Source organism: Ovis aries, chromosome 17, assembly GCF_016772045.2.
Source record: "Ovis aries strain OAR_USU_Benz2616 breed Rambouillet chromosome 17, ARS-UI_Ramb_v3.0, whole genome shotgun sequence".
Classification (NCBI taxonomy): Eukaryota; Metazoa; Chordata; class Mammalia; order Artiodactyla; family Bovidae; genus Ovis; species Ovis aries.
Genome location: NC_056070.1, coordinates 58898164 through 58925234, shown reverse-complemented (window position 1 = coordinate 58925234; position 27071 = coordinate 58898164). Strand labels below are relative to the sequence as shown.

At 42.6% G+C, this 27071-nt stretch overlaps 1 protein-coding gene and 1 long non-coding RNA gene across 5 annotated transcripts in view; one reads left to right on the top strand and one right to left on the bottom strand.

Moving 5' to 3' along the window:
* LOC121816954 (uncharacterized) overlaps nt 1-25446 on the top strand; it is a 103051-nt gene extending 77605 nt beyond the window's left edge. The window contains exon 4 of the long non-coding RNA XR_009596875.1: nt 343-25446. This is a non-coding gene — a long non-coding RNA (uncharacterized LOC121816954). The remainder of the gene's footprint in view (nt 1-342) is intronic.
* The window catches only part of MED13L (mediator complex subunit 13L), a 285853-nt gene that overhangs the window by 9611 nt on the left and 249171 nt on the right, over nt 1-27071 (bottom strand). For all 4 annotated transcript variants that reach the window (XM_015101659.4, XM_015101660.4, XM_060400794.1 and 1 more), the window contains 12 exons: nt 23403-24340; nt 19247-19426; nt 18413-18636; nt 16416-16608; nt 15294-15720; nt 14328-14547; nt 13096-13284; nt 7878-8101; nt 7547-7689; nt 4604-4762; nt 3626-3802; nt 2308-2465 (listed from right to left, as the gene is read on the bottom strand). In XM_015101659.4, coding sequence (XP_014957145.2) covers nt 2308-2465; nt 3626-3802; nt 4604-4762; nt 7547-7689; nt 7878-8101; nt 13096-13284; nt 14328-14547; nt 15294-15720; nt 16416-16608; nt 18413-18636; nt 19247-19426; nt 23403-24340 — 3232 coding nt within the window. The remainder of the gene's footprint in view (nt 1-2307; nt 2466-3625; nt 3803-4603; nt 4763-7546; nt 7690-7877; nt 8102-13095; nt 13285-14327; nt 14548-15293; nt 15721-16415; nt 16609-18412; nt 18637-19246; nt 19427-23402; nt 24341-27071) is intronic.

Genomic DNA, 27071 nt, shown 5'->3' with positions numbered 1-27071 from the left:
CCGAGCTGTCCCGCGGCCTGTCCTCCTGGACCAGGGATGGACTCTCTGCCCCTGTATTGGCAAGCGGATTCTTAACCACTGGACCCCCAGGGGAGTTCTCACAATGCGGTATTAACTGTGCATTATTACATCTGCGGACACTTCTTTTGTAACGGGAAGTTCGTCCTCTGACACCGTCACCCAGCTTTTTATCAGTTCACGGTGCACTGTAGTGGCTAACTGACCGAGAAAGGGCAGCAGGGGAGGCAGTGTCTGCCACACGTAGACATCTGATGAGATATACACATAAAGCTAACGTCAGCCGAGTAAACAGACTTATTTTCTCTGCTTCCTTTTCTGCAGAACATAAAATCTGCTCCATGGCATTATTAGGTAACAAACTAAAAATGGAAGGAGCGGACTCTGACAGCTGAAGGTGCTGAATCACCACACCCATCTGCTCTTTCCCCCTGCAGTCACCCAAAACACATGAGTGCGCCTGACTGTCCACTATCAACAAGGTCGTACCAACTCAAAGCTCTCTGACCTGCCAGCAGTGGGAGGTCTGCTCCTGAAGTCTTGTTTTAATTTACAGCAATCCCAGGAATAAGAGATTTTTGTGAGAGCCTTACTAGGCGTTTTGGTTTTTTTTTTTTGGTAATTGACATTTTCCTCATCTTTGACTCTCTTAGCTAGCTTCAAGAGTTGAAAATGTACCTTTTATGCAAGCAATAATAATTCATTTGTTCTCAAAAGCCTTCTGTTTCAAAGGAAAAAAAAACCCCTCAACTACTCCACCAAGTTGTAGCAATTCTGAGTTAAGAAAAACTAACTGCAACTTTGAATGCTTTCTCCTGTTGTAATGTCTAACGGTTCAGGAGGAGGAAAAGCTGAAAGCCTGTCAGAGCTGCCTGGCCGCAGGCGTTCAGGAGTGGAAAAGGCCACCTGACCAGCTTCAGCACAGAATTGTTTGAAGTGTGACATTCCATGGCCTGAGGTGCCAACCAAGGGAGAAAAGACGGTACACCTCTGCTTCTCACAAAACTAACATTATACTTCAGCTGCCAATTCTTTGTTAATGGACAGGCTGACTTATAACAACCAATACTGGAAGATAGTTGCTAGTATTTCCATTTCACAGATAAGGTAACTAAGGCTGAGAAAAGGAGAGTAAACTTGTCCAAGGTCACACAGAGCTAGTGAGCTTTAACTCAGAGCTCTGTTTATCAGCCTCCAGGGCAGACATTCCCAGCTGCAGTGCTACTGGCCTCTAGAATTCTCAGTAATCCTAAATTAAACCATTCAATGTAAAACTGTGTTCTTGGTCCCCATCACAACAATCTCCAGTGAACCCATAAATTGTCATTAACTGGCAAATGCTTGAGGAGGAAGTCAAGACACTTACAGTCTTCCCCCAGAAGGGAAAATTGGGGGGCAGGCAATGACACGAAGGCAGACTACTGAGTTGCTGTTCCTTGGTCTCATCCGCTCTGTAACTAAAGTTTTCCATCTTCTTTTCTCTTGATTGTCCTTCAACAAACTCAGGGCTGGCAATAAAAGTCCCACCTGACAGAAACCTAAGTCCTTTAAGAACATCTTTGTGTCTGAATGAGGGTAAACAGGTTGCTTTTACTTGTCCAGTTTAAGTACAATACCAGGATAAAGCATGCATCACCTAGCTTTACGGCAGAACCTTTAACGCTTCAATCTTCTGCTACCTCACCTCTAATATCCCTAGAATATTTAAAGAGGAAACTAGTTGTAAGCTCTGTTTTGTCCCTTAATACTCTGGCATTAACATGGACATGTCTTCACAATCAGCCACCTGTAGGCTCTTCCCATCGCTGCAGGCTGGCTACAGAGGAGGTCAGACTGCCTAAAAAAGGTGGCAAAACACAGACCAAGACAAGGGAGGCCTCTTTCCGAATAACCATCAACAGTGTGTTCTTCAGTTAACAGTTATTCTGCATGTTGAATAAGCAGGATTATTGAACTAGTCTCTGAAAAGCTGCTGTTTTGGCAAAAATATTACAATTAACTGGGAAACGGCAAGCAACCAAAACTAAGTTTTGTTCAGAAGACAACTGCATAAAACTCTGACAGCTGTAATGGACTATTCTTCTGATTAAACACAGTCATCAGGAATGGTAACACATTTCTTTAGAATTCCTGCCTTTGCTCAAAATGAAACAGAGCCACACGGACTTCACTTGTATCAGGACCACTGGGAGGAAAGGCAGATGTAGTAACGGAGGTCGGCATCTCCAGGGGCCTTCCCTCAAGGCTGTGGTGGGTTTAAACGTGCCAAGTGTCCCAAGTCAGGCTTACCCGACTGTGCTGAAAGTGAGAGCCCACGCCGATTCCAGAAGGAGAGCCTGGGGAGGGGACTGGGGAGGAGTTGGGAGAGGAATGGAGATTCCCAGTCATTAATATGCCAATATCATTGTCCATATCATCTGGGAATGGAAGGTCAACAAACATGTCATCTAGAAGGGAGAGAGAAAAACACAAAAATTAAAAAGCTCATCCACAGCCCTGACTTAAAGCAAAACATGGTTTGTTGGCCTAGGACTGTTCTAGGTACGTATCATTAACCACTTAGACTTAACATGTGCCCACTGGGTTCAAGGTGCTGCAAATAAGCCTTTCATTGTGTCCTCTCTCCAATGATCTCCTAGCGTGAAGTATTCACAGAATGGAGAAATAAAGAACATAAAACCCCAGCCTCCAAAGGCACATAAAAAGATGGCAAAACAGCTAAAGCAGCAATTTAATTATTAAACAAAGTTAAAACTGACACCATCCAAGAAAACAGCAGACTCCATCTATATATCCAATTAGCATCTAAAAACACTTAAGGCTGAATTAATGCATGCTGATAGGTGTGAACTTGGCCTGAAACTGGAGGCCTCTTACACCAGCAGATCAAAGCACACTGCTGTCCCTATGAAATCCTCTCCTCTATCATAAAAGTAAGGTGCACACAGAGCAGAAAGCTTGGAAAGTATAAAATACGAAACCTAGTCACCGAGAACATTTTTGCTGGTTCTGTTTCTGCATTATGACACCGCGATCATGCTACACATCTTATGTGCGTACACATGCAGGACGATATCCTTTTACCCTCCCCATTTAACGGGACCAAATGCTGCTAAAAATTCCTCAAAACACACTGTAAATGGCTGCATAATATTGAGCATTTTATAGTTTATACTCATTTGTTAACAAATGCTTTAAGATACTCAAACCAAGAATATCTATTAAGAATTATCAACTAAGGAGTTGTTTCAGAGCGAATTAGATGCTATCTGACTACTGCCCAGTAGTCTTCACTCAATTCAAACCAGCTAAAGCTAAGAAATCTTTATTGAAAGTGACACCACAGGACACAACCAGATAGATACTTTCTGCCTTTCATTTAATGAAAAATAGGAGAAAGTTAATTACCCAAGAGAGGAAAGTGTATATATGGCCTTGGCAATAGTATAAATGAAATCCTCAAGACCAAAAAGATTCTTACTGCCTCAGTTCCCTCATGCTCTATAAGCTGCTCCTTACAGCACAGCAGAACCTGCCGCAGCGCAGTGACTCCCTGCTGCGGCACGGCGTTTTGGTGGCGCAGTCAAGCTGCTCCGTGTCCACTCACCATTGTTGGGGCTAAACCCATCTTCATTGGGATAGTTGGCTGGAGCCACCTGGATGGTTGACGACGTTGGGAACACCAGGATGTGTGTACAGGAAGCATCCTGAGGGGTGTTAAGCTGGGACGACTGCATGTTCAGTGCAGTGCTTCGACCAAACACAGAGCCCATTGTGACAGCATCTTGAAAGGCAGGGAAACGGGGTTCATTCCTTTTGTGTAGCAGTGAACAGCTCCAGAAACACATTCTAAGAGGACCTGAGCTGGACTGATACGAGTCTGACACAAGTGCCATGATGGACACATATTTAAAGTTGAGCCCATTTGTTCAAATATTTTCAAGAAACTGACTCAGAGCATTTACCTATGATAACCCAAGCCAGATTTCACATTAGGAAAGTTAAGATAGAATTGGACTGAGTCAACCAAATATGATTTAATTAAATAAGTATTTCTAAAAATAAAACCTTCTGTTCTCCTGTGATTGCTAATAATTTATAAAGGACTGTTCTAACAGCACAATTCTGTAGAAACGATACCATTCAACTAAAAATTGTTAAAATGCGTATTTATTGAATGCATACTATATGTTAGATTCTGTACTAAATCTTTACTCATATCATCTCATTCAATCATCAAAGCCAGCATCTTGAGGTAAGAACTACTACCCCAGGTCATAAGGAGGACAGAGCACAAAGAAATGATGTAACCTGCCCAACAGGTTGGGGTCAGGCAAATAATTTGCCATGACTCCAAGAGCTCTGGATCACACTCAGGACTCAGGCTCTCCCCCAAGTGATGGTTAACAGATAAAGTCACAAACCACTCCCTTGGAAGAGACCAGACGGTTTCCACTTTTGAGCCTTGAGTACAATTGTTTTCCATAAAGATAATAAAGATACAATCTATATTTGTGTATGAACTTCAGAATAAATGGACTGAAGTACTCTGATACCTAATTAAGAAAACTGACAAGAGAGTTACCTGGCATCACTACAAAGGAGCCCTGGGGCTCCATGGCAACCAGGCAGGCACTAAGGATAGAAGGCGAGTCTGCGGCAGAGATTCCACACATCCGGCATACGTCCTTGAGCCGTTTACTGATTGTCTGTAGTGAACATTCTCCGAGGAGGATACTCCAATCTGGAATCAAATACCACAGTCTCACACAGTCTTTGAAATGCATACTGATGTGAGCTTTGAGTGTTTTACCAGTTCTGCCTGATAATTGAATTTCCAGGATTGGGCCCTAAAGGGAATATGTCTTTATACAGGTTCCCCTCTTTGCTACAAAGAAAATGTTACTTGACCTCGATTACACTTCATTAACAAGGGAACAAAGGCCTGCCATTATGGAGACTGAGGTGACACGGGCCCAGCACAGACCCAGGCAGACGTGCACATACTTCCTGTTGGGGATGCCAGTCTATTCTGTCCTTTCTCCTCCTCCTCCAGGCCTGACTCTTTCACACCTTCACAGATACTTTTCTTCAGAAGAGAGCATAGTTGGGGGTGAACCTCAGTTTTGTTTACTGCTCTAGGTTGGTTGTTTCATCAAAGGCAAGCAGCAGAAAAAACCAGGCAGACCCTTTCCTGGCATGCCCCAAACAGCTGATAAGCAATGGGTACAAGTAACATGCTCCACATAATGCCACATTAGTTGTTCAGATTAAAAAGGTGGCACAAATTTTCTATTATCCAAACAAAGGCAGGATATTTCATCACAAAACTGCAAAGGGTAATATTACTCTGGGAACTGAAGAGCACTCGGCCCTCCCTCTATTCTGACCCTGGCCACAAAGGAAGCGCATCACTGTCACAGGACTGCAGCCACACACTGTCACATCCCAGAGGCACGCCACTCCACCTCTCCACCGCCACATGCCTGCTCTCCCTTAAAAAGCAGCTTTAAAAACCCCAAAACTTTCACATTTCATATTCCCAATGAACAGTGAACTTAAGTGGCTGAAATAAAAAGGGTCAAGGAACGTGGAGGAGGGTGTATGTTTAAAAAACCACAGAAAAACCCGAGAGATGTGAATTCAGTATTTAAAAACCAAATAAGAAAAGAAAAGCCACTTTGATTCTTTTTATCACAAACACTCTGGTGATAAAGAACAGAGATTCACAAAACTGAAATCTGTGGACCCGTATCTGCTACTGCCCCACAGTAATGCAAGGTGGTACAGAGCTCGGTTCCCCAAAGGAAGAAACTCGTGTCCTGTACACGAGGCTGTTTTTTGTGTTTACTCCTTGAAGGTACATTTTCTCTCAGTCTTTTGATGGAGCCCTTGGTCACACTTGTGTCCCTTCTAAAAAATCATACAAGGGAGGGCAACAGCTCCAATAATTTTCCAAAACACCAAATAACTAGACTACTAGGCTATATTTTCATCCCCTCTACTTCTTTTCTATTATATTCTAACTTTTCCCAAGGGTTAAGAGTAGCTTAAAGCCTTTAAAGAATAAGATTGACTAAAAGGTATAGTAGGAGAGAAGATAGGAATTCTGACAGAAATGAAATGATGAATCCCCTATGAATTAGACCTCCAGGCTACTGATACAGATTCATTATAAGTATAATATTCTTTTTAAAATGAAAAGGGTGATATTTTCCTATTGGCCTAGAGTATGATTTAATAAAAAAAAAAAAAATTCTGTGTATAAGAAGATTCCTAAGCAAACACTTAATACATATATTTGTATAAACTGCTGTTAAACCCTAATAATTAACCCCTCTGGGCACTTGATACAAGACAAGTTATCTTCATATCAGGGGTTTTATTTCAGGGTTTTCCCAAATACCTGATATAAATTTCACGCAAAGAAATACTACACACACTCCAACACAAGGGTCCGCAAACTGGTCCGCAGGCCAGGTTGTGCCCACCACCTGATGTCAACAGGGTCTTTTGGGAACACATCCGTGCCCATTCAAGGGGGTATTGTCTGTGGTTATTGTGACAGTACAACAGAACAGCTGGTTGCTCAACAGTGACCAGCTAGCATGCACAGTCCAAAATATTTACTCTCTGGCCCTTTACAAAGAAAGTTGGCCAACTCTGCCCTAACATACACTTGACACACGCAAAACTACCAGGCTAATCTGTGACACAGGCTTGCTTTTGCACACGCCTTAGAAAAAATCACATCTATATGCGTATACTGGACTTTTTACAAATATGCCATTGATGGGGCTTAAAATAATCTAGGCCTGTTCAAATAAAACTGTGTAAGTAGCGCCATGAGGATAACGAATGAGCTGGGCTCAGCGTCAGGCAAGGCAGCTGCCAGTGGTCAGTGGTGTTACATGACACTTACTTTTAGTCCTTTGTTGTATTTCTTATAAGGAATATAAATTGGGGGATTCAGCTTAAAAAAACCCAAAAAAACAAAAAAAAAAACCTATTCTCTTAAATTCAGACAATGGTGATGTTTCCAATTTGCAACTGCTTGTCCTTGCCAACAAGGATGTCCTTGCCACTAAAACAATACAATCTCCTCACCATCAACCACCAAAAACAAACAAGTAAATGCAAGTAAAGGCTGTATATGACATTTACCATCATCCATAATCTTATATAAAAATTTCCAGGTAAAACTGACTTGTTTAAAAAAAAAAAAAACTGCTTGTTCTTCTCACTGACTCAATATACAAATGTTAGAAATTTTAATTTAGTGTCACTTATAGATTAATATAAAGAAATATTTTTCTGCTAGGTTCAATATTTAAAATTTTCTTTGTAAATGATTCTGTTGCTAATAAAAAGTCTAAAAATCACAAGTTTACCCTGTACATTTAAAAGAATCAGAAAATATAACGTCCTCTATCTACTCTTAACTACCAGCTTCACTGTTTTCTCCCTCAGCTTAGTTAATGAAGTTAGCTCAGCCCTCTTCCTTTCCTTTGCTTCAGGAATTTCTCACCTTTGAGTTCCCCGTGGCCTAGACGCCCGAGTCGCCCGATCACAACTCTCCAGGGCAGAGATGTCATCTGGACAATACCGACGCACCACTCCCACAGCTTCTGTAGTCCGATCTTACGTGCAGATACTTTACTCCTCCGTGACCTCAAATCAATGGAAAAGGGTCCCCAAATGAGTCAGAGCTATTACTCAGTAAGACAAAACCAAGAAAATTCCAAAGAACCCACCCCCATGGTACCCACTGTATTTAGGTAGGAGAGTTAGAAATATCCATTAGCTGAGAAAAGGCACAGTGTCAGTTTACATGCACCATAAACACCAAGGCTCCTCACCTGTTTGGTAAAGCAATATTTACAATACAAGTTTCTAATAATTCTCCATGGAGGTCAGTGCAGGAAGCCAAAAGCCAGCGCTGGTCGTGAGACAGACAATAGCCCACAAAGAGCACGTTGTATTTCTGGCTTGCTTCACCGAGTGTCTCTCCCGGCTCCGTCTGCTTCTCTTTGATTGGGGCCAATATAAAAGGAGGGGAGTAAAGCTGGATCGGGCTGGGCCGCTGAAATAAGAATCAAAATCAAAATCAGTAACAACACAGAGCAACTCAACTCGGTGTTCACAACAAAACCCACATAGCACTGAGGGAAACCAGGGAGAAATGACAACAGACTGCATCCCGACTAGTCCTATAAATAAATAATGGTACAAAAAGACTGTATAAGTCACATGAGCGAGGCAACTCAATCAAGCCAGTATTTCCTTATGAAAATAAATAATTGGCCCAACTTAGTCATTAGGAAACTCATTAGGATTAAAACCACTATATTCCCACCAGAATGTCTAAAATACAAGAGAGAAACATCATCAAGTACTCATGAGAACAGGGTGGCTAGAACTCGCTCTCACTGCTGGTATATGATGTGCTTTGGGAAAATACTGACAACATCTATAAAAGCTGAACAAACGCAGGTACCCTCTGATCCCCCACCCTGCAAACGCACATATATGCTGACGAAGGACAGGTATAAGCATGTTCATAACAGTATCCATTTTATAGCTCAGAGAAAGGCACACAAAACTCACAAGCCATGTGGGATGTGTTACTTCTACCTTCTGATCAGCAAGATGTTTGTGGAAGCAGGAAAAAAGAATTCCAAAAAGAAATGGAGCAACCAAAAAAAAGATGAGTTACTGTTTGCAAATGCAGAAGAAGAATTTTTCTACGAGAAGGCAATCCTGAAATTCAACTACTCAGTGCAGGAGGAGAGTGACATGTGTCTGGGAGGCCGATGGTCCTTTGATGATGTACCAGTGAAGCCCCTGCAAACTGTGATGTTAATTCCAGGCAACAAAATGAATGAAATTATGGAAAAACTGAAAGAACATCTGTCTGTCTAACCCATCTCCCATGGACCATGGTGGGCTTGCTTCTGTTCAATTACCAGAAAACTTGGTGGAAGCTTACTTAAGAACTCATGACTTTATTCAGTTGCAGATCCTCTTAGAAAAAGTAGGGTTCTATCACCCGTGTCTGCAACACATTTACAAAATATCTTTGCTTTTAAAATTTTGGTCAAGTTAAGAATGACTGCTTAAAAACTTTTCTAGTAAGAAGAAAAATATGTAGTAGTAATTTAAAGAAATCAATAAAAACTTCTACTTTTAGTTTTTAAATTAAAAAAGAAAACAAAAAAGCTCAGAAGAGAAAACATCATAAATAACCATCAATAGTAAAATGGATGCTAAGCTGTAATAAAGTTACACAAGCAGAGCATTAAATGGCCAAGAGAATGAGAAAACCACCACAAGCAACAAAATGGATAATTCTCAACACTGAATCAAAGAAGTCACACAAAAGATTGTAAATTATAATTCCATTTATATAAAAGCCAAAAAACGGGCAAAATTACATTGTTACAAGTCAAAATAGTGATTACCACTGGAGTGACTAGAAGGGGCGTTAGTGATGCATGCTTGTTATGCTTTATTTCTGGCTCTTAGTTACATAATAAGTTACATAATTTTACTTATAGAAATTCAGCAAGCAGTACACTTATTGACTATGCCAAAGCCTTTGACTGTGTGGAGCACAATAAACTGTGGAAAATTCTGAAAGAGGATGGGAATACCAGACCACCTGACCTGCCTCTTGAGAAGCCTGTATGCAGGTCAGGAAGCAACAGTCAGAACTGGACATGGAACAATAGACTGGTTCCAAATAGGCAAACGAGTACGTCAAGGCTGTATACTGTCACCCTGCTTATTTAACTTCTATGCAGAGTACATCATGAGAAACGCTGGGCTGGAGGAAGCACAAGCTGGAATCAAGATTGCCGGGAGAAATATCAATAACCTCAGATATGCAGATGACACCACCCTTATGGCAGAAAGTGAAGAAGAACTAAAGAGCCTCTTGATGAAAGTGAAAGAGGAGAGTGAAAAAGTTGGCTTAAAGCTCAGCATTCAGAAAATGAAGATCATGGCATCTGGTCCCATCACTTCATGGCAAATGGATGGGGAAACAGTGTCAGACTTTTATTTTTCTGGGCTTCAAAATCACTGCGGATGGTGATTGCAGCCATGAAATTAAAAGACGCTTACTCCTTGGAAGGAAAGTTATGACCAACCTAGATAACATATTGAAAAGCAGAGACATTACTTGGCCGACTAAGGTCCGTCTAGACAAGGCTATAGTTTTTCCAGTAGTCGTGTATGGATGTGAGAGTTGGACTGTGAAGAAGGCTGAGCGCCGAAGAATTGATGCTTTTAAACTGCGGTGTTGGAGAAGACTCTTGAGAGTCCCTTGGACTGCAAGGAGATCCAGCCAGTCCATTCTAAAGGAGATCAGTCCTGGGTGTTCTTTGGAAGGAATGATGCTAAACCTGAAACTCCAGTACTTTGGCCACCTGATGCGAAGAGCTGACTCATTTGAAAAGACCCTGATGCTGGGAGGGATTGGGGGCAGGAAGAGAAGGGGACGACAGAGGATGAGATGGTTGGATGGCATCACCGATTCAATGGACATGGGTTTGGGTGGACTCCAGGAGTTGGTGATGGACAGGGAGGCCTGGTGTGCTGCGGTTCATGGGGTCGCAGAGTCGGACATGACTGAGCGACTGAACTGAACACTTAAGACTGGGCACTTTTCAGTATGTATATTATACTTTACTATGTGTATGTGTGTGCAATTTAAGAAATCAAAGCATTAGCTGTTACTGAAGACAAATATTTTAGATAAACTGTGATGAAATTTAACCTTTTTGTTTACAGCTATTACATACATATCAGTATTTAGTAGACTACAGCAGGGGTCAGCAAACTTCTATAAAGGACCAGACAGCAAATACTTTAGGCCTTGTGAGTCTTTTTCACATAATCCTCTCTTTGTAAAAATGTAACCATCACTCCCATCTGACTGCTCATACACATGCAGGCTGCAGGCTGGGTTTAGCCCACCGTCAGAGTTGCCAGCCCGTGAATTCTATAGCATAAGAATTGGTAATAATGGAATCACAGAATTAGAGGAGATTTTAGAGATAATTTAACCCAATTCCTTCATTTCAGGGATACAAAGATATTCAACAACTTGTTCAAGTTTCAAACCTAACCTTATCACTGATCCATTCACTCTCCATAGACCTGGAAATTTCACACCAGAAAAACCAAAAACACATAGCCACATAAAAACTCATACACAACTATTTAGAGCAGCATTAGTCAAAACAGCCAGAAAGTGGAAAAGTCCACACGTCCATCCACTCATGGGATAAACAAGTTGTGGTCCAGCCATATAGTGGAGCATTATTTAGCCACAGAAGTGTCATATGTGCTATGACATGGAAGAACCTTGAAAACATGATGTTAAGTGCAAGAAGCCAGACGTAGCAGCTTACATGTGGGATTACTCCATGTACATAAAACAGCCAGAACAGGCGACCCCACAGAGATAGCAAGTGAGACCGTGGCTGCCAGGAGCTTGCATGAGGCTGTGCCACTGCAGAAACTGCGAATCCCTGGAAGCAGAGGACTGGTATCTTGCTCACCGCTGCACAGTCGACACCTAACACAGAGTCTGGCAGCAGACACTCAGCTTCAGCTGCCGAGTTAAAGTACAAAATTCGACCTACAGACTGAGGGAGAGGCCGCATCTAGCAGGAGTCAGTACCTTCACGCAAGTGAAGATTTATGGACCTCAGTAAGTATTCATGTTTGGTTCTTAGGTTTTTAATTAAGTCAAACAATTGATTTCTCTCTTCCTGTTCCAAAGCAAAAGGAAAGAAAGCGTATTTTTGCAATTTATTTTCATCTGAGCCTCACTTTGTCTCATGAACTCTCACGGTGTTCTGCCAGTATATAATCTTTTAAAACATTACATAATGCCTTGGGATATCTTAATATAGGTAGTCAGCCTTTACTCACTTCTATGAAAATGCAGACTGCTATTAGCTGTCACTTGAAATTGTGATAGCTTCTTATGAAAGCATAAGGAATGACTGCATCTGAATTGTACAATAACCACAAGAGGTAAAGAACTAAAAAATTTAAAGTGTATACAGAAAGCACAAACTCATCATTTCCAGACATCAATAAGGAGTAGAAACGGATATATTACAATTCTAAAAAAAGCTAGTAGTAGAGAAAATAGATGACTTGCTCACCAAAATAAAAAAAAAAAACAACACACAAACTCAACAAACTAACCTAGAATTGCCAAAGACAGAACTTTTCTGTAACCCCAGAGTGGATGTAAGCTGTCAGCTAAGCAGTTCCCTTCCTTGGGACCAAGCTGACTTGAACCAGGTTACAACAAATGCGGTATTAAGTAGTAGGTCGGTTTTTTTTTTTTTAGTTTTCCAGAAAAACATTACCAACTAAAATTAGCAATTTGGGGCGTTGTTTGCTGGCTCTTATTAATGGGTAATTTTTCATGCAAAAGTTGTGGAATTGATTTTTGAAGGCTTTTAAAGTCCTCAACACTGCCCTGTACATCTATCTTCAGGAAAAGATGATTTAGTAAAACAACAGCAGTGTACAACTCTTGTTTAAAGCATGTTTGGCTTGGTGTTTTGGAGGTACACATCTGTGCAAGATAGAGTTAGGAAGATGGAGAGAAAACACATTCATCCACACACAAGCACAGAGACCAGGGGAAGAGAAAGCATCAGAAGGTGAGGGGCCCGTGTAGAGTGAACACACACAACAGCTGCTCTGGGAGGAAAGAGCTGGGGGAGGTAGAGGTAGAGACACAGATCAGCTTCCAAAATTAATGAGCAAAATAAATACAGGAAAGCAGAACATTAGTAAGTAAAGTAAAAAGGAAAAGTGTATTGTTGCCTTAGGTCTTACATCAAGAAAAAAGCAGGAGTTTGCTTGCCTCCTTTCTCAAAAAATTATGTAAGTTCAGAGAAGTTACCTCCTCCTTTTCAGCTTAAGGATTAGAGAAATCTGCCACTCTTATGTAAAGGGAGAAGACAGAGCAAGCAAGTAACTCTCCTGGCTTGCATCTTTAGTATAAAAGCAGTCTTTGCAAATTTCTGCCCTGCTGCTGCCTACCTCCGGGTTCTTGAGAGTCATCTCAATGCTGGCGGCAGGCCCGAATCCTGTGAGGGATTTAATGTGGATCTGTGTAGGCAGAGGTCGCCTGCACTGGCAGTACACTGAAAATGCCATGGACTTCAAGTATTGAATGTAGAAAACTTGCTCATCCTTCATTGTCTGCAGCATGTACTGGCAAGGCACAATCTACAGACACAAACACAAACAAGACTGGAAACAGATCTCATATGCTAACAAGGCAGCTGGAAAATGAAATGGCATGAATTCTTTATTTGAATGGGAGAGGCAACTTTAGTCTTAAAATACAGAAATGCCAAACATAATATAATTCAATCTTAATTCCTTTCAGTAACACAAAGTCTTATATTACAAATAGCAGCAGTTTAAGAAGGGGTGTCACTCTGCTAGGCAAATTACATTGTCACTTAGAAATTACCCTGTTCCCATTTTAGGGATAAATTCTCAATTTATTGTTGCTATGCCCTCAAATGTTAAAACTTGCTTTTAAATATATTCCTCAGTTCTTATACTTAATACGCATGGCATCACTGGAATTATTGTCTAATCATGTGAGACACAAACTTTGACGAAAAACTATCAACAAACTACACCAGGAGCTTTAAATGAATTCTACAGAAATGACTTGAGTTAAAAGGGACAGTAATACAAAAGTCTACACACCCATCATTTTTCACCTATTAAATTATAAACTTAAAAAATTTTTACACTATGAAGTTTGCAAAGGTGCATTCACTCCTGAAAGAACTGTAAATAACTATAACCTTTTGGGAAAGGAATCTGGCATTATTTATCAGCATCTTTATCTAAGAATCCACTTTAAGAAATACTTGAATTGTAAAAGAGAGATTACACATAAAAATGTTTATTCTGGCAGTATTCATTTATTTATTGGTCACACTATGCAGTTTTCGGGACCCTAGTTCCCCAACTAGGGGCTGAACCTGGCCCCAGCATGGGAAGCACAGAATCCCAACCACTAGATTGTCAAAACAGTGAACGGTAGAAAAAAATTACATGAAAATATGATCTCAATTGTGTAAACACATACAGAAAAGAGGTTAGAGAAACATCAAAATACTAACTAATAACATCTGAATCTAAAAGGTAGAATTAACAATTTTTTTCTGTTTTCATATATATACAATTTAAAAAAATGTGTTTACTTTCATAAAAACAACAACAAAGTAAACGAACTTGCAGTTAGTTACCTGGAGAATGAAAGAATTTCTCATATGCTCAGGTAAATTATCCAGCATTTCTGTGTAGCAGCGCATCAAACTCAACAGCCAAAAATTTCCAGAAGTAGAGTCTTCCTCCGCAGTGTACGTGAAGGGGTCCACCATGTAAATGACAACAGCGGGAGGGTAGGCTTGGCTGTCTGCAGAGTCAGGCTCCGTGGGAATTCCTATTCTCTCCCTTTCTGTAACACTGCAAACACAGCCACTTATGAGACATGCAACATAAATTATAAAAAATACATCAACTCCAGAGCAGACCAACTCCCTGGACAGCGATTACAGAGCAAGCGCAACATCAGCAGGGTACAAAATGAAGGCAAACCAAGTCTGCTGGCAACCAAGAGAGATGGAAAATGACAACGTGCTTCTCTAAAATGGGAGACCTCTTTTCACCCCCATGGTTTCCTTCTACGAAGATGTTTTATAATGCTGTTAATACAAAGAAGTTGAAAGTGAAAATATTAGTCACTCAGTCGTGTCGGACTCTGTCCAACTGTAGCCCACCACGCTCCTCGTCCATAGGATTCTCCAGGCAAGAATACTGGAGGGGTTGCTGTTCCCTTCTCCAGGGCATCATCCCGACCCAGGGATTGAACCTGGGTCTCCTGCATTGCAGGCAGATTCTTTACCATCTGACCCACCAGAGAAATATTATTCATATAGTATTAATAGTAATATTAGTTACACTAAGCATATTAATTAGTAAGTACATACTATTATACTAGTAATACAATAATTACTAGTAAGTTTATAAGAAGTTCTCAAATTTCTTAACACTGAACCATAGATTGACAGTTGTTCCCTTCCTTGGGGAAGAACAGAAATACAGCTCTTCACTAGATTTAGAGATGCGTGAAGTTGAGGGGGCAGGGGCACAGAGGAAGGGGAGCCCGGGGGCCCAAGCCGAAGCCACTCGGCTTGGTCAGAATACTGTACCTTTCCTGTCCGTCCTGGGAGGGCTGCGAGGAGCTCTGCCCAGGCTCGGTGTCTCCAGCACAGCCCAGGCTCCCTTGCGTTCTCTCTGCAGTGCTGGCCCCAGTGCTGGGGTTCTGCCCCCCGACACTACCGCTGAATCCTGAGGAAGAGGTAGTGCTGATCTGGTTGATGATGGGAGCAGAGGCAGATGCGGAGACTGGGGGCCCAGCAGAGCCAGAGGTGGAACTGCTCGCAGCCGGGTTCAGAGAACTGCCGTTGGAGGTGGGATTAAACGCACTGCCCACTGAGGGCGCGGCTGAGCCTGGATTTGAAGCTAAAGGCCCAGAGCTCCCAGGCGGTGCTTGGGGCTGTGCTGCTGCTGGTGGGGTCTGGTACTTAGGTGGCATCAACAGGCTGCTGTCGAGCTGCAGAGTGGCCAGATAAGGTGCTGAAAGAGGACACACAGAGAAGCGACTTCAGGGATGTTCTGCAGGTCTGGCTGATACAGAGACTCAGAACAGTCACATTCTAAAGAGCTATGCTTCCAGGCTGCAATACTCTGGTTCTGACACCCAAAATACGATGTCCACACTGGAACACAAGCTTGTATATAAACAGGGAAATAAACATGGGCTACTTATTATAAATTCTGGAAGCCTTATTTGGAGAACAGAAGAAAAAGGACAAAACAATCATTTCGTTTTCAGGAAAACCAATCATTTTCCTTTCAGACCAATTCCACACACCTTCACTAAAAACTGAGAGGCCATGTATTCTCAGACATCATGGTATATTATGCTCCTATGTGTTTAACGCCTTCTAAGCTAGATCTAAGATTCTATTGAGAATCTGGGTTAAAATTAACCAGTTAATACCAAATCATGCTACTGCATTTTCGAAATGTGGAGTAAATCAGATATGACTTCTTTAGGCTACTTTAAATAGCTTTTCAAAAATACACATGCACATAACAATTAGCATTTAACTACTGAGAACAAAGACATTGTGTGCTCGGTCGCATACGATTCTTTGCGACCCCAGGACAGTAGCCCGTCAGGCTCCTCTGTCCATGGGATTTTTTCAGATAAGAATGGGGGAGAGGGAAACAAACAATTTGGCTTTGTCACGTAAATTTCCATTTACCTAGGTGATGGCGGCAAACTTGCGCATAAAGTTTGAGTCTGGAATGATTGTCACTCTCCTCGCTGCCCCACGGCTGGCTGAACCACTCGCTCACAAGCTCTTCCGTCAGCTTCTGCGCCACAGTCCTCCCCACGCGCATGATCCCGTCGCGCAGCACTTTGCAGATGGGCTTGTGCTGCCCGAGTCGGCACATCTGACAGAACACAGCAGACCCCACTCAGAACAGGGACGCTCCCTCCTGAGAGCGCACCGTCAGCCGCTGAGATGCCTGACATACTCATGGAGGCATCTACCTTCTTCTCTCAGCGTCTCCACATGCAGCCAGACCAGGAATGCATTTGAATCTGCTCTCCTGTCTCTCCAAACCCTGGACCAGCCTCTCTAAGGAAAAATGTTCTTTCTGAAGAAAAAAAGAAATGCTTCTTCACCCACTCCTGCACAAGGGAACACTGCTGAGCGCTACCTGACTGCTAATGGTCAAATAAAGAGCCGGATTCCTGCCTACGAAGGCTGATGGAGACATATGTCCACTGAAATCTTTTTATGTAATCCCTACTCTGGATGTTCTCCCTTAAGATAACACTAACATTTTATGGGCCATCTGTTACACTGTTACATTTGGAGATCTCCAAGAGCAGAGGCCACTAAAGCAGTGGACACGCTGACCACTTTTTAAAAGTAAATAGTTGTTTCAGCACAATGAGATCCTATTATTAACCTCCAGAACATTAAAGGGGTGCTTATGGTAAAGAATGAATACAATATATCTGCAAAAAGTAAGCTACTTAACTACTTGTTCACTGGCAGGAGAGTCCATATAACTAGCTCATACGAGAGTTGATGAACAGAAGGCTTACCAAACCCCTTAAAAATCCTCTAGTGTACACTCCTCTGAAGCAGGTGTACATTACTGCCAAAAGAGCAATTCTGAAGTGATCGGGTAATCCTTTTATGTTCTGTAACTTATGCTGAGAGCTTCATTTAACAGAATGACTGGGCTTTAAAATTGCTTAGACAAGTTTTCTGCATTAGGGTAATTGTGATTCAGTATTATTATGCATCATGGACCAGGCACTGTTTAGAAATTACTGTTTCCAAGGATTTCCTTTGGTGGCTTAATTGATGCCATTATTTCAGACATAAGCATCTTCTCTTTTCTTTGAAGCAACATGTAAGTTTACTATTTCATGTGTACTCATACATTTATAGATAGTCAATTTCTGTTATGGAATATTTTTGAAATTCAACTTGGAATCTTATTTAATAAACACTTTTGTAATGCTTATAATATGTCACAGCTCCAAACACTTTATAAACACTAATTTCATTTTCTCTCAAATATGAAGATTAATTAGGAGTATAAGGTACAAAAACTTTAGTGTATATGTACTTTAGCAGAAATGTACACTAACTCTTTAAAGACAGATATGATTCTAATTTTTCAAAAGTAACAGGACTTTATATACTAAATATACAAAATTATCTAACATTACTAGGATTATTACATTATTCATCTGTATCAAAATGAGTATTAAGATGTTTAAATAAAATATAACAGGGACATGAGTCATTAAACTTCTGTGTGACTCAGGAATTTTCCAGCTAAACACTTTTATACTGTTTTCAGGAACTCCCCCCACCCCCAAGAGTAGATGCACTTTCTTTTCATTCTGAACAATTACTATCCCCTGGTGAGTAGTCCTTTTAAACTCAAGCACATAAATGGGGGAAAAAACAGCTGACTGGATTTTAAGATGTGTTAGTAAGGGTGGTAGAGGAAAATCTTTTCAATCTAATAAAATATAAAGCTATGATGGGAAAACAATGTACTTCCTGAAAAACTTGCCAACTTATCCTTTTCTTCATCCTCCAACTATGTGCAAATTTTCCTGGCGATCTATTTTGAAGATATTTATCCTTTAAAATTTAGCCACAACTAGATGCAACCTGAGGCCCTGCATCATACAGACGACTCTCACCTCTCGTGTCTTTCTCACCTCATATACAGCGCTCAAGTCCCTGAAGAAAGTTTTGGCTCCTTCGAGCAAGGCCTCGTTTTCTGGACACACCACAATATAGGCAACATCACGGTGGCCCCCATATGGGTCCAACAACAGCCTCTCCCAAAACGGCAAGGAGAATGGCGAGATGGTGAGGAAGTCCTTGTCGTAGCCGACCAGCAGGGTGGGGATGGGCAGTGGCTCAGGAGACTCTTCAGAACCTAAAACAAGACTGCAGTTTAGGAAAGCTCTTGTGAGTCCGTTTCCCACCACCTCCACAACTGCGAATTCTCTGGCAATTTGTCTTAATTCTGGCATCGGACATTTTATTGTAGGCTGACATGATACTCGTAAAAGTAGTCTTCAAATCCTCTAATTAAATGGCCCCTGATGAAGAACTTTAATTAAATGAGTCAGAACATGCTTATAAAGGTTCAGTGAGTACAGACTAGAGCAGGTTAGTGTTAGTTCTCCAAACAAAACTATCTACCTTCCTCTGAGACAGACACTATGGTCCTGACTACAAAGAAGTTGACAGAATTAGTTCAGAGGCTCATCCAGATGAAACGGCAGTGAGGACTGGGAGGATGAGGAGATTCTAGCAAATAGTCTAGTGAGGCATTATTTGCCCCACTGACCTTGATTATGCCAAAGACATTAAGAAAAATTATCTTCAAAACTGACTATTGGAAAACAGAGAGATTATAAAATGTAGTAGTCAGGAGGGAACAGATTCTATCTTGTCAGCGAAGGAAGACTTGACAGTAACTAGAGCTGCTCTTCTCACGGAAGAGAAAGTCCAGAAGGACGTGGGAAGGGAGAGAGGCCTACCGTAGGTCCCCCGGCCCGCCATCTTGTGGAACTGCTGCCAGGTGAGTGGCCCCTGCACGTGCTGGATGTTCTCCCAGGTCCTGCCCGTGCGCTTCTTCTGGATGGCGTCCTGGAGAAAGGGCTGCAGGGACAGCAGCGTACGGACCACGTCCTGGGAGGACAGCATGCTGATGTCCAGCACTGCAAGAAAAATGACAGCACAGGACAGGACCCGTCAAGGCAGGCTGCACGACCTCAGCGACAGGCCGTGACGGAGACGTCACTAGCAGTAGAGTCTACTTGCGGCAGACTCTAAGATACTTAGTAAATAATAAATTTTATTATCATTGGAAATAATAAAAGGGGCTAACTATAGAACTGCCTAATAGTGGAAAGGTGAATACGTCTGACTTTTTAAAACCATAGAGACCTGTTTCCAAGGGTATTCACAAGAATAGAGAGCTGCAAAAATTTCTTAATGATTGCTTCATAATTACTTTTAGTTTCTTACTTTTCAAAAAATCATTTATTTCTGTATGGCTATGCTGGGTCTCTGTTGCTGTGCGCAGGTTTCTTGCTGCCCTGAACAGGAGGCGGCTGCCCTCTAGTTGCAGTGTGGGGATTCTCTCTGCAGTGGCTTCTCTTGTTGCGGCCTGCAGGCTCCGAGGACAGGCTCAGCAGGTGTGGCGCACCGGCCTAGTGGCCCCATGGCAGGTCAGATCAAACCCGAGTCCCTGCTGCTGCTGCTGCTAAGTCGCTTCAGTCGTGTCTGACTCTGTGTGACCCCATAGACGGCAGCCCACCAGGCTCCCTCGTCCCTGGGATTCTCCAGGCAAGAACACTGGAGTGGGTTGCCATTTCCTTCTCTAATGCATGAAAGCGAAAAGTGAAAGTGAAGTCGCACAGTCATGTCCGACTCTTAGCAACTCCATGGACTGCAGTCCACCAGGCTCCTCCATCCATGGGATTTTCCAGGCAAGAGGACTAGAGTGGGGTGCCATTGTCCCTGCACTGGTAGATGGATTCTTAACCACTAGATCACCAGGGAAGTCCAGTTTCTTAATTACTTTTGTTCACAAATATCAATGTTTATCTGATTATATGATGAGTGGGAAAAAGGAATTTAAAAAGAAGCTTAGAACAGCTAGGGAGTCACGGTTTCAGAACTCACATTCTTCCTGCTAGCAGGAGGACTCCTTAACCTTGAACATGGAAACCTCTGAAACTCTCCCCAAACTGCACGTGCATGCATGAACACAGGTGTTATTTTTTCCCGGGGTGGGGGGGGGGGAGGGGAGAGGGTCCATAATGCTCATCAAATTCCCTTAAAGATCTGAAGAAATAAGTACTGAAGTTGGAGGTGGTCAGCTATGCACCCGCAGAGCTGGGGTCCTCAAGACCTCTCCTTGCTCTTACTTTTCCGGCCGACGAGGACGGCGGCACAGATGGAAACCTGTGACCTATTTACCAACTAAGCCTGGGACACACGGTACTGAAGGGTCTGAAGACATTCTCAGGTGCACCCTCAAATCAAACACAGGTTGCAAATCCATGGCACAGAGGTTTTGTTTTCATTTTTCAATCTGAAACAGACTTCTCATGAAATTTCATACACAAATCTGGATTTCCAGCTTCTCTTGAAAAACTAGAAAACGGTCTGACAACCGTGGGGCTGAGACCACTGCACTGCCAGAGGACCACCACTTGGAGTCGAGGAACTGCCTCCTTCAGGCAGTTTTTGACACCCCTGCCTCTGCTGCCTGCCTGAGACTGAAGCAGAATTTACCTCCTTTATCTTCAAGCCTGTGCTGCTTTTCTTCTTACAGTAAAGAAAAAAGTAAAGTACTTCTTGTACCCATGGTTCTATCCAATGCAGGAAAATAACAGACCAAGAGAGTTACAGGTTAAAGAAAAATAAAAGCAGAGGCAATTCTTTGTGAACTGTATTCCTATGCATACAAAATAGGATATTGTGGAAGGACACTGCTTTTTTGCAAAGCTAGCTCTCTACATCATTTGTTTACACGATCTGTCTGGTACTTTCAGCATCTGAATTTAGAACCCACATCTCATCTGCAATAAAACATGCTATTCTTCATATCCAAAGATGACACTACTCATCCACCCACCCAGACTGCTTTTCTATCTGAAGGCCACTATCTAATAAAAGAAACCACGTAAGATAATCACCCATAATTCTTTAGGGGAAAGACTTTAATTCATAAATTCATGCAGCAGCCATTAATCCAAGGCCTGCTAAGTATAAGGCACTGTACTTAAACCTAAGGAGTTATAAAAATGAGTATAACCCTTGAAATATTTTCTCGGGCGTCTCTACCTCCAGAAGTCTCCTTGCTTACATAACCTTCTCCTCTGCAAGACTGAGGATGATCCCAAAAGTAGGCTCCATGTTTCTTCCATTCATAGAATCCCGCCAGCTTGGCCTCAGCTCCCACAAACAGCTCTCACTGTGGTCAAAAGACCTGTTTACTACTTATCTTAACAGCCTGGCTTACTGAATGCCTGCTGACCACTCTCTCTGTGGAGCTTGGTTACACAGCAGAATGCAGTCAAGCTCTAACCCAGGCCCTCCTCTGGCTCCACACCTGCTTCCTTCCCAGTGAGCCCTCCTCCTTCACCATGCCCTGACTTGGGCTATCATCCATGTGCGGTCCACTCCCCTTCCCCTGAGCTCCATCCCATAAAGTCCCAAGTGTCCACCTGGACATCTCAAAGGAGATCTTTAAAACTTCCCAAACTCAATTATGACCTTCAGACCTAGTCTTTCCCCAGAACACTTATCTTTGACCAACATGCCACTGTCTGTCCAGGGGTACAAGTCACAAACCTGGGTGTCTTCCTTAATCTCTCTCTCCGATCCCCAAAACTCAACGCATTACCAAGTCCTGCCATAATACCTCCCAAACGGCCCTTGACTGTTTCCACTTCTTTTCCATCTCCTGTCCTGGGACACTAAGCCAAGCTACTGGTTCCTCTTTCACCTGCAGCAGGAACTTCTCAGTGTCCTTCAACCCCCTCTTGCCATTTTCTAATCCTCAGTCCGCATTCCAGTCAGAGTCCACTGTTTCTGAGTACACAAATCTGATGGCTGTGTCTCCTCATAACCCATCAAGGACGTGTTAAAACTGAAGACCCAGGGCCCAGGGTGTCCCCAAAGGCTCTTAACCACCTAGCCCTGCTGGCCTCTGGGCTCCTCTGAAGGATGGCCCTCCACACTCGCCATCCCTGCCCTCAGTTAACCTGTACCCAGTGTTGCAATCTTGAATATCACTGCTTCTTCAAGGAAGTGTCCTCTGACGCCCCATGCTTTCCTCACTTATAATGGTTTGCAGTTATATGCTTATTTGTGTAATTATGTGATTCATGTCATTTTCCAAAGTAGATTAGAAAGTCCCTGAGGGCAAGTACCTCGTCTCTTTCATTCACCACTTTTTCCCCCAGGACACATCACAGCATAGACAGAGAACGAATAAAGAAAAGGAACAGTCAGGTGCTCAGCATTCTTAGAGCCAAACTCCAAAAACATTTATCACCTGGAGTTTTTAAGACAGTGACATCCCCAGGAGCCACAACAGAAAGTAAAATGTGATTACTGTTACCAGAGACACAAAATACTGGAAAATCAGAGGAAAGAGAAAGTACTCTGTAAATGGACAGAAGGCTTCCTGGAAGAAGTATCATGGAAACTTGACCCAGAAGGGTGTGCAGATTATCAGTCTGTATTATCTAGATCAGGGCTCCCTAACCCCTGGGCCACAGACAAGTACTAGTCTGCGGCCTGTTGGGAACTGGGCTGCACAGCAGGAGGTGAGAGCCGGGCAAGCGAGTGAAGCTTCATCTGTATTTATCCCATCACTCATATCTCCTCCTGGTCCGTGGAAAAATTGTCTCCCATGAAACTGGTCCCAGGTGCCAAAAAGGACGGGACCACTGATCCCGATGACTTTTATCCCACAACGTAATTACTCTTCTCCACATGTGTTTCAACATGAAACATTTCCCCATCCTTACATTTCGAATTTCAAGATAGCTCTCAGTTGTTTCTATTTTTTAAGAAATAAAATTTAAAATTTTGTCACATAGAGCAAGGCAAGTGTGCAAGTTATCATCATACCAAGACAGTTCTCAAAGTAAATCTGTATTCTGGGAAACCTACCATTGCTGTGAGGCCAGGAGTGCACAGTGGCGCTTCTCACCAGAGCTTCATCCACTTTGCCACCTGTGGGATTATCCACATACTGCCGACCCTGCTCCAAGGCATTAAAGCATTCCGTCCAGTAATCATTATTATCTGCCTGCACCCGGTCGTAACTCCAGCTCACACAGGGAAGGGTCTGGCGACTGTTGGAGGAAATGTAATCTAGGAAACTCAGTGAAGCAAAAGGCTGTGTGTGTTGGTTCTGCAAGAGGAGGAGAAGGCTTATCGGTGGCTCCTGGGGTTTTCTGGCTCCTTCCATCTGAGGAAGGAAGGTGGTCTGACACATCATTAGGCGCCTTTCGGCAGCCTGACCAATGTCAGAATTCTTCCCAAAAATATCCAACTCATCTTCCAGGAAGAGTCCCGAATTATAACCAAGTTTGCGATTCATGATCGCACTGAACCCACAGGTGCAGCGGTACTGGTCCTCATTGGAAGAGTCGGGGATGTAGAGCCCGACATCCGCCCCTTTGATGTTCATGTTGCAGGCACAGATGCAACAGCTGTCAAAGTTTCTGTCTTTAAAGATGTTCATCACGGAATCCGAAAGAATCAGGGTGACATAGAGACTGTGGGCCTCAGGGATTGGCTGCATGGTGGCGGGCTCCACAGAATTGAGAGGCCGAGTGGTAGAGGGGGTGGAGGCTGGTGAGCCCTGGTCGGTGCTGTCATACTTCACAGAGCCCTGACCACTGGCAGTGCCCCCTCCTCTGGGAGTTCTTGGTGTCCTAGGGGTTCGTGGTGTGGGGACAGAGAAGCGAGGGGTTGCTGGGGATGGTAAAACTCCTGCTCCACTGTTGCTGGCTGGGGCAGCGCTGTTGAGCGTCACCGGCGTGTTCATCTGTGGCGTGTTCAGATAATCTGGATCTGCCAGGCTCCCGACACTAGGCACATTGCTGCAAGAGAGATGGCACCGTATGAGAACAGGGGGCAGGTCACGGGTGCCAGACACACACCTCAGCACCCCAGCCCGGCCTGGCCACTTCTTATTTATGCATGCTATCGCTTGGTTTATTTGGTTTTGTTTTCTTTTTTTTTTTAAGGATTCAAAGGAGTCAGTACAGTGTGTGGAAAAACAAGCAGCAAGGTATGAAGAATAAGTCAATAACAGCAGTGCCCTTCCACTTAGTCCACACTTCAGCAAGCCTCCTCTTCATCTTTTGAGGAAACTTTTGCTATTTTTAACAAGAAAACGTGATGCTGGGTTTGGACAAAGTAGTTCTGAAGAACTCTTAACTACTAAATAGAACTTTAACACATGAGCTCAGATGCCAAATTAGCTAGAAGACCATAGATGAAATTCCCATCTAATTTGCAATTACAATTTTGTCCTTTTTTGAGACTGAAAGTCTGCCAGTGTACTTGTTCTCTGAGGCTATAATCTACATATGATTCTACAGCAGTTATAATCAAACGCACATGAAAATTTAACATTTTTCTAGTTTCCAAAAAATGCAGTCCTATCTAGCTAGCATTTTTATCGTAATGAGTGACCATGAGGGAATTCTATCTGAGGAACCCATTGGCCAGTCATATATTACAGTGAATACAAATGTTACACATGCTGCCAAGAGGACTTAGTATTAATTCGGTCTTTGCATGTAAGCATACATGCTACATCAAAGTGTCCAAACTGCTAACAGGTTTCTGTGGTGGGCAACTGCAGTTCATCTCCTATTTTCCATATGCCATGCAAAACAGCATGAGTTTGAATCCCCAGAGACAATCACACTGTGCTGTTTTCTCATAAGCAGTGACTTCTGTCTGGAACAGCCACAAAGACAACAAAACAGTGCCCACGATTTTGTAATAAAAGTTCTTATTGTAATAAAATGTTCTTGATATACATTCTTAGAGGTACCCATAAAACAGATTGGGATCACTCTTTCCAATTAGAAGGTATCAAAAGAAATAAGATTTTTTTAAATGCTTAAAATTCTTCTGTTAATACTGTACTTAAACTAATGTTCCTCCAATAAAGTACATATTCATTCACTTATAATTTGAAAGAAGAATGTCATAAAGTAATGGCTCTTTGAATCATTTTCTTCTGATTTTTAATTACCTATGCCTAACCTACCAACCTGAAAATCCAAATCAGGCTCTGCAAAGAAATGTTCAATCTGAGGCACAGCGGTGTCTTTGAGTACAGATAACGCGTGACCCAGAAACCCTGATCAGCAATCACTGCTATCTCAGAGAGCAAAATAGTAAGTGTGTAATAATGATCTTTACTCTAATTGGACTCCTTTCAAATTTTCCTGTTCAACAAAACTCTAAAATGATTATGCAGTTCAGATCAGAAAAGGAACTACAATGATTAACTGAAAACCTAAATAATTAAATTGCTCCCAAGGCAGTAAAATGGTTTATTGTGTATAGGAACCTGACTTTTCCCATTCAAGGAAAATGAACTGAGGACCAACCAACCCCATCCTAGTTGCTGGGTATGCAACAGTGGGAAAAAAAAAGAGGAAGGAAAGTCAGTGCATGGCAAGTATGAGCGGCATCAAGAGACTGCTGGTGTGTTCTGTAATAAAGCGGGAGGACTTCCCTGCAGCTCAAACAGTAAAGAATCTGCCTGCGATGCAGGAGACCAGGGTTCAATCCCTGGGTTGGGAAGTTCCTCTGGAGAAGGGAATGGCAACCCACTCCACTATTCTTGCTTGGAGAAGTCCATGGACAGAGAAGCCTGGCGGGCTACAGTTCATGGGGTCGCAGAGAGTCAGACACAACTGAGCAACTAATACACACACACACACAGTGACACACACACACACACACAGAGTGATGCAGACCACAGCAGGAGGACTTCCCACAGGCCACAACTGTGCAGTCCAGGAAGTAAGGGAACCACCAGCCCCACGTGCTGAACTTAAAGGCGCAGTACACTTATTTCATCCCAGAGAGTTAACAGTGCCAGTTTAGAACACCAAGAATCTCTGGGGTGGCAGACAACAGATTTCGATCTAAACAATGATCTAATTATCTAGTTACAGAAACTATCTTGCAGCAAAGGGGTGTGTGTTACTGTTTTGAGGAGCTTGTGTAAGAGGCTAGGCTGTGGAATGGCTCCTGAAGTGGCTGCACTGCTTGTGATCAGCATGCTAACCCCTGGCGTGCTAGTTGCTCCAGCTGTGCGGGCCAGTTTGAGACAAAACAAGCTGGGACACGACTGGAGAACGGCAGCAGAGAATAAGCCAGGCCCTGCCCTACAGAGTGCTTCTGGGCACACACTTTCATCCTGTTGGTGGCATGTTGCTTCCACAACCATTAGTTCTCAGAGCGTTTCAAAAATCTTGTGCCTGAAACTCCATGTTAAAGAGGAGAAGACCTAGGTAAAAGGATCCCTTAAGGTCATACAGAGACTAAACAAAAAAGGCAGGAATTCGAGTCCTATGACTCCATGTACTTCTCCAAGTCTAAGGTTCTTTTAAAGTACTTCACTGTCACAGTTTTTCATTCCAATACAGACTTTACACAAACATAATCATAAAGCCTGCTTATAAAATTAAAGTTGATTTCATTAAGATGATTTCTATACAAGGTCACAAAAGTAGCCCACAAACTGGACCTACAGCATAAATTTGTCTTAGCTTTTAGAATGTAACTCTGAATTAACTGTCA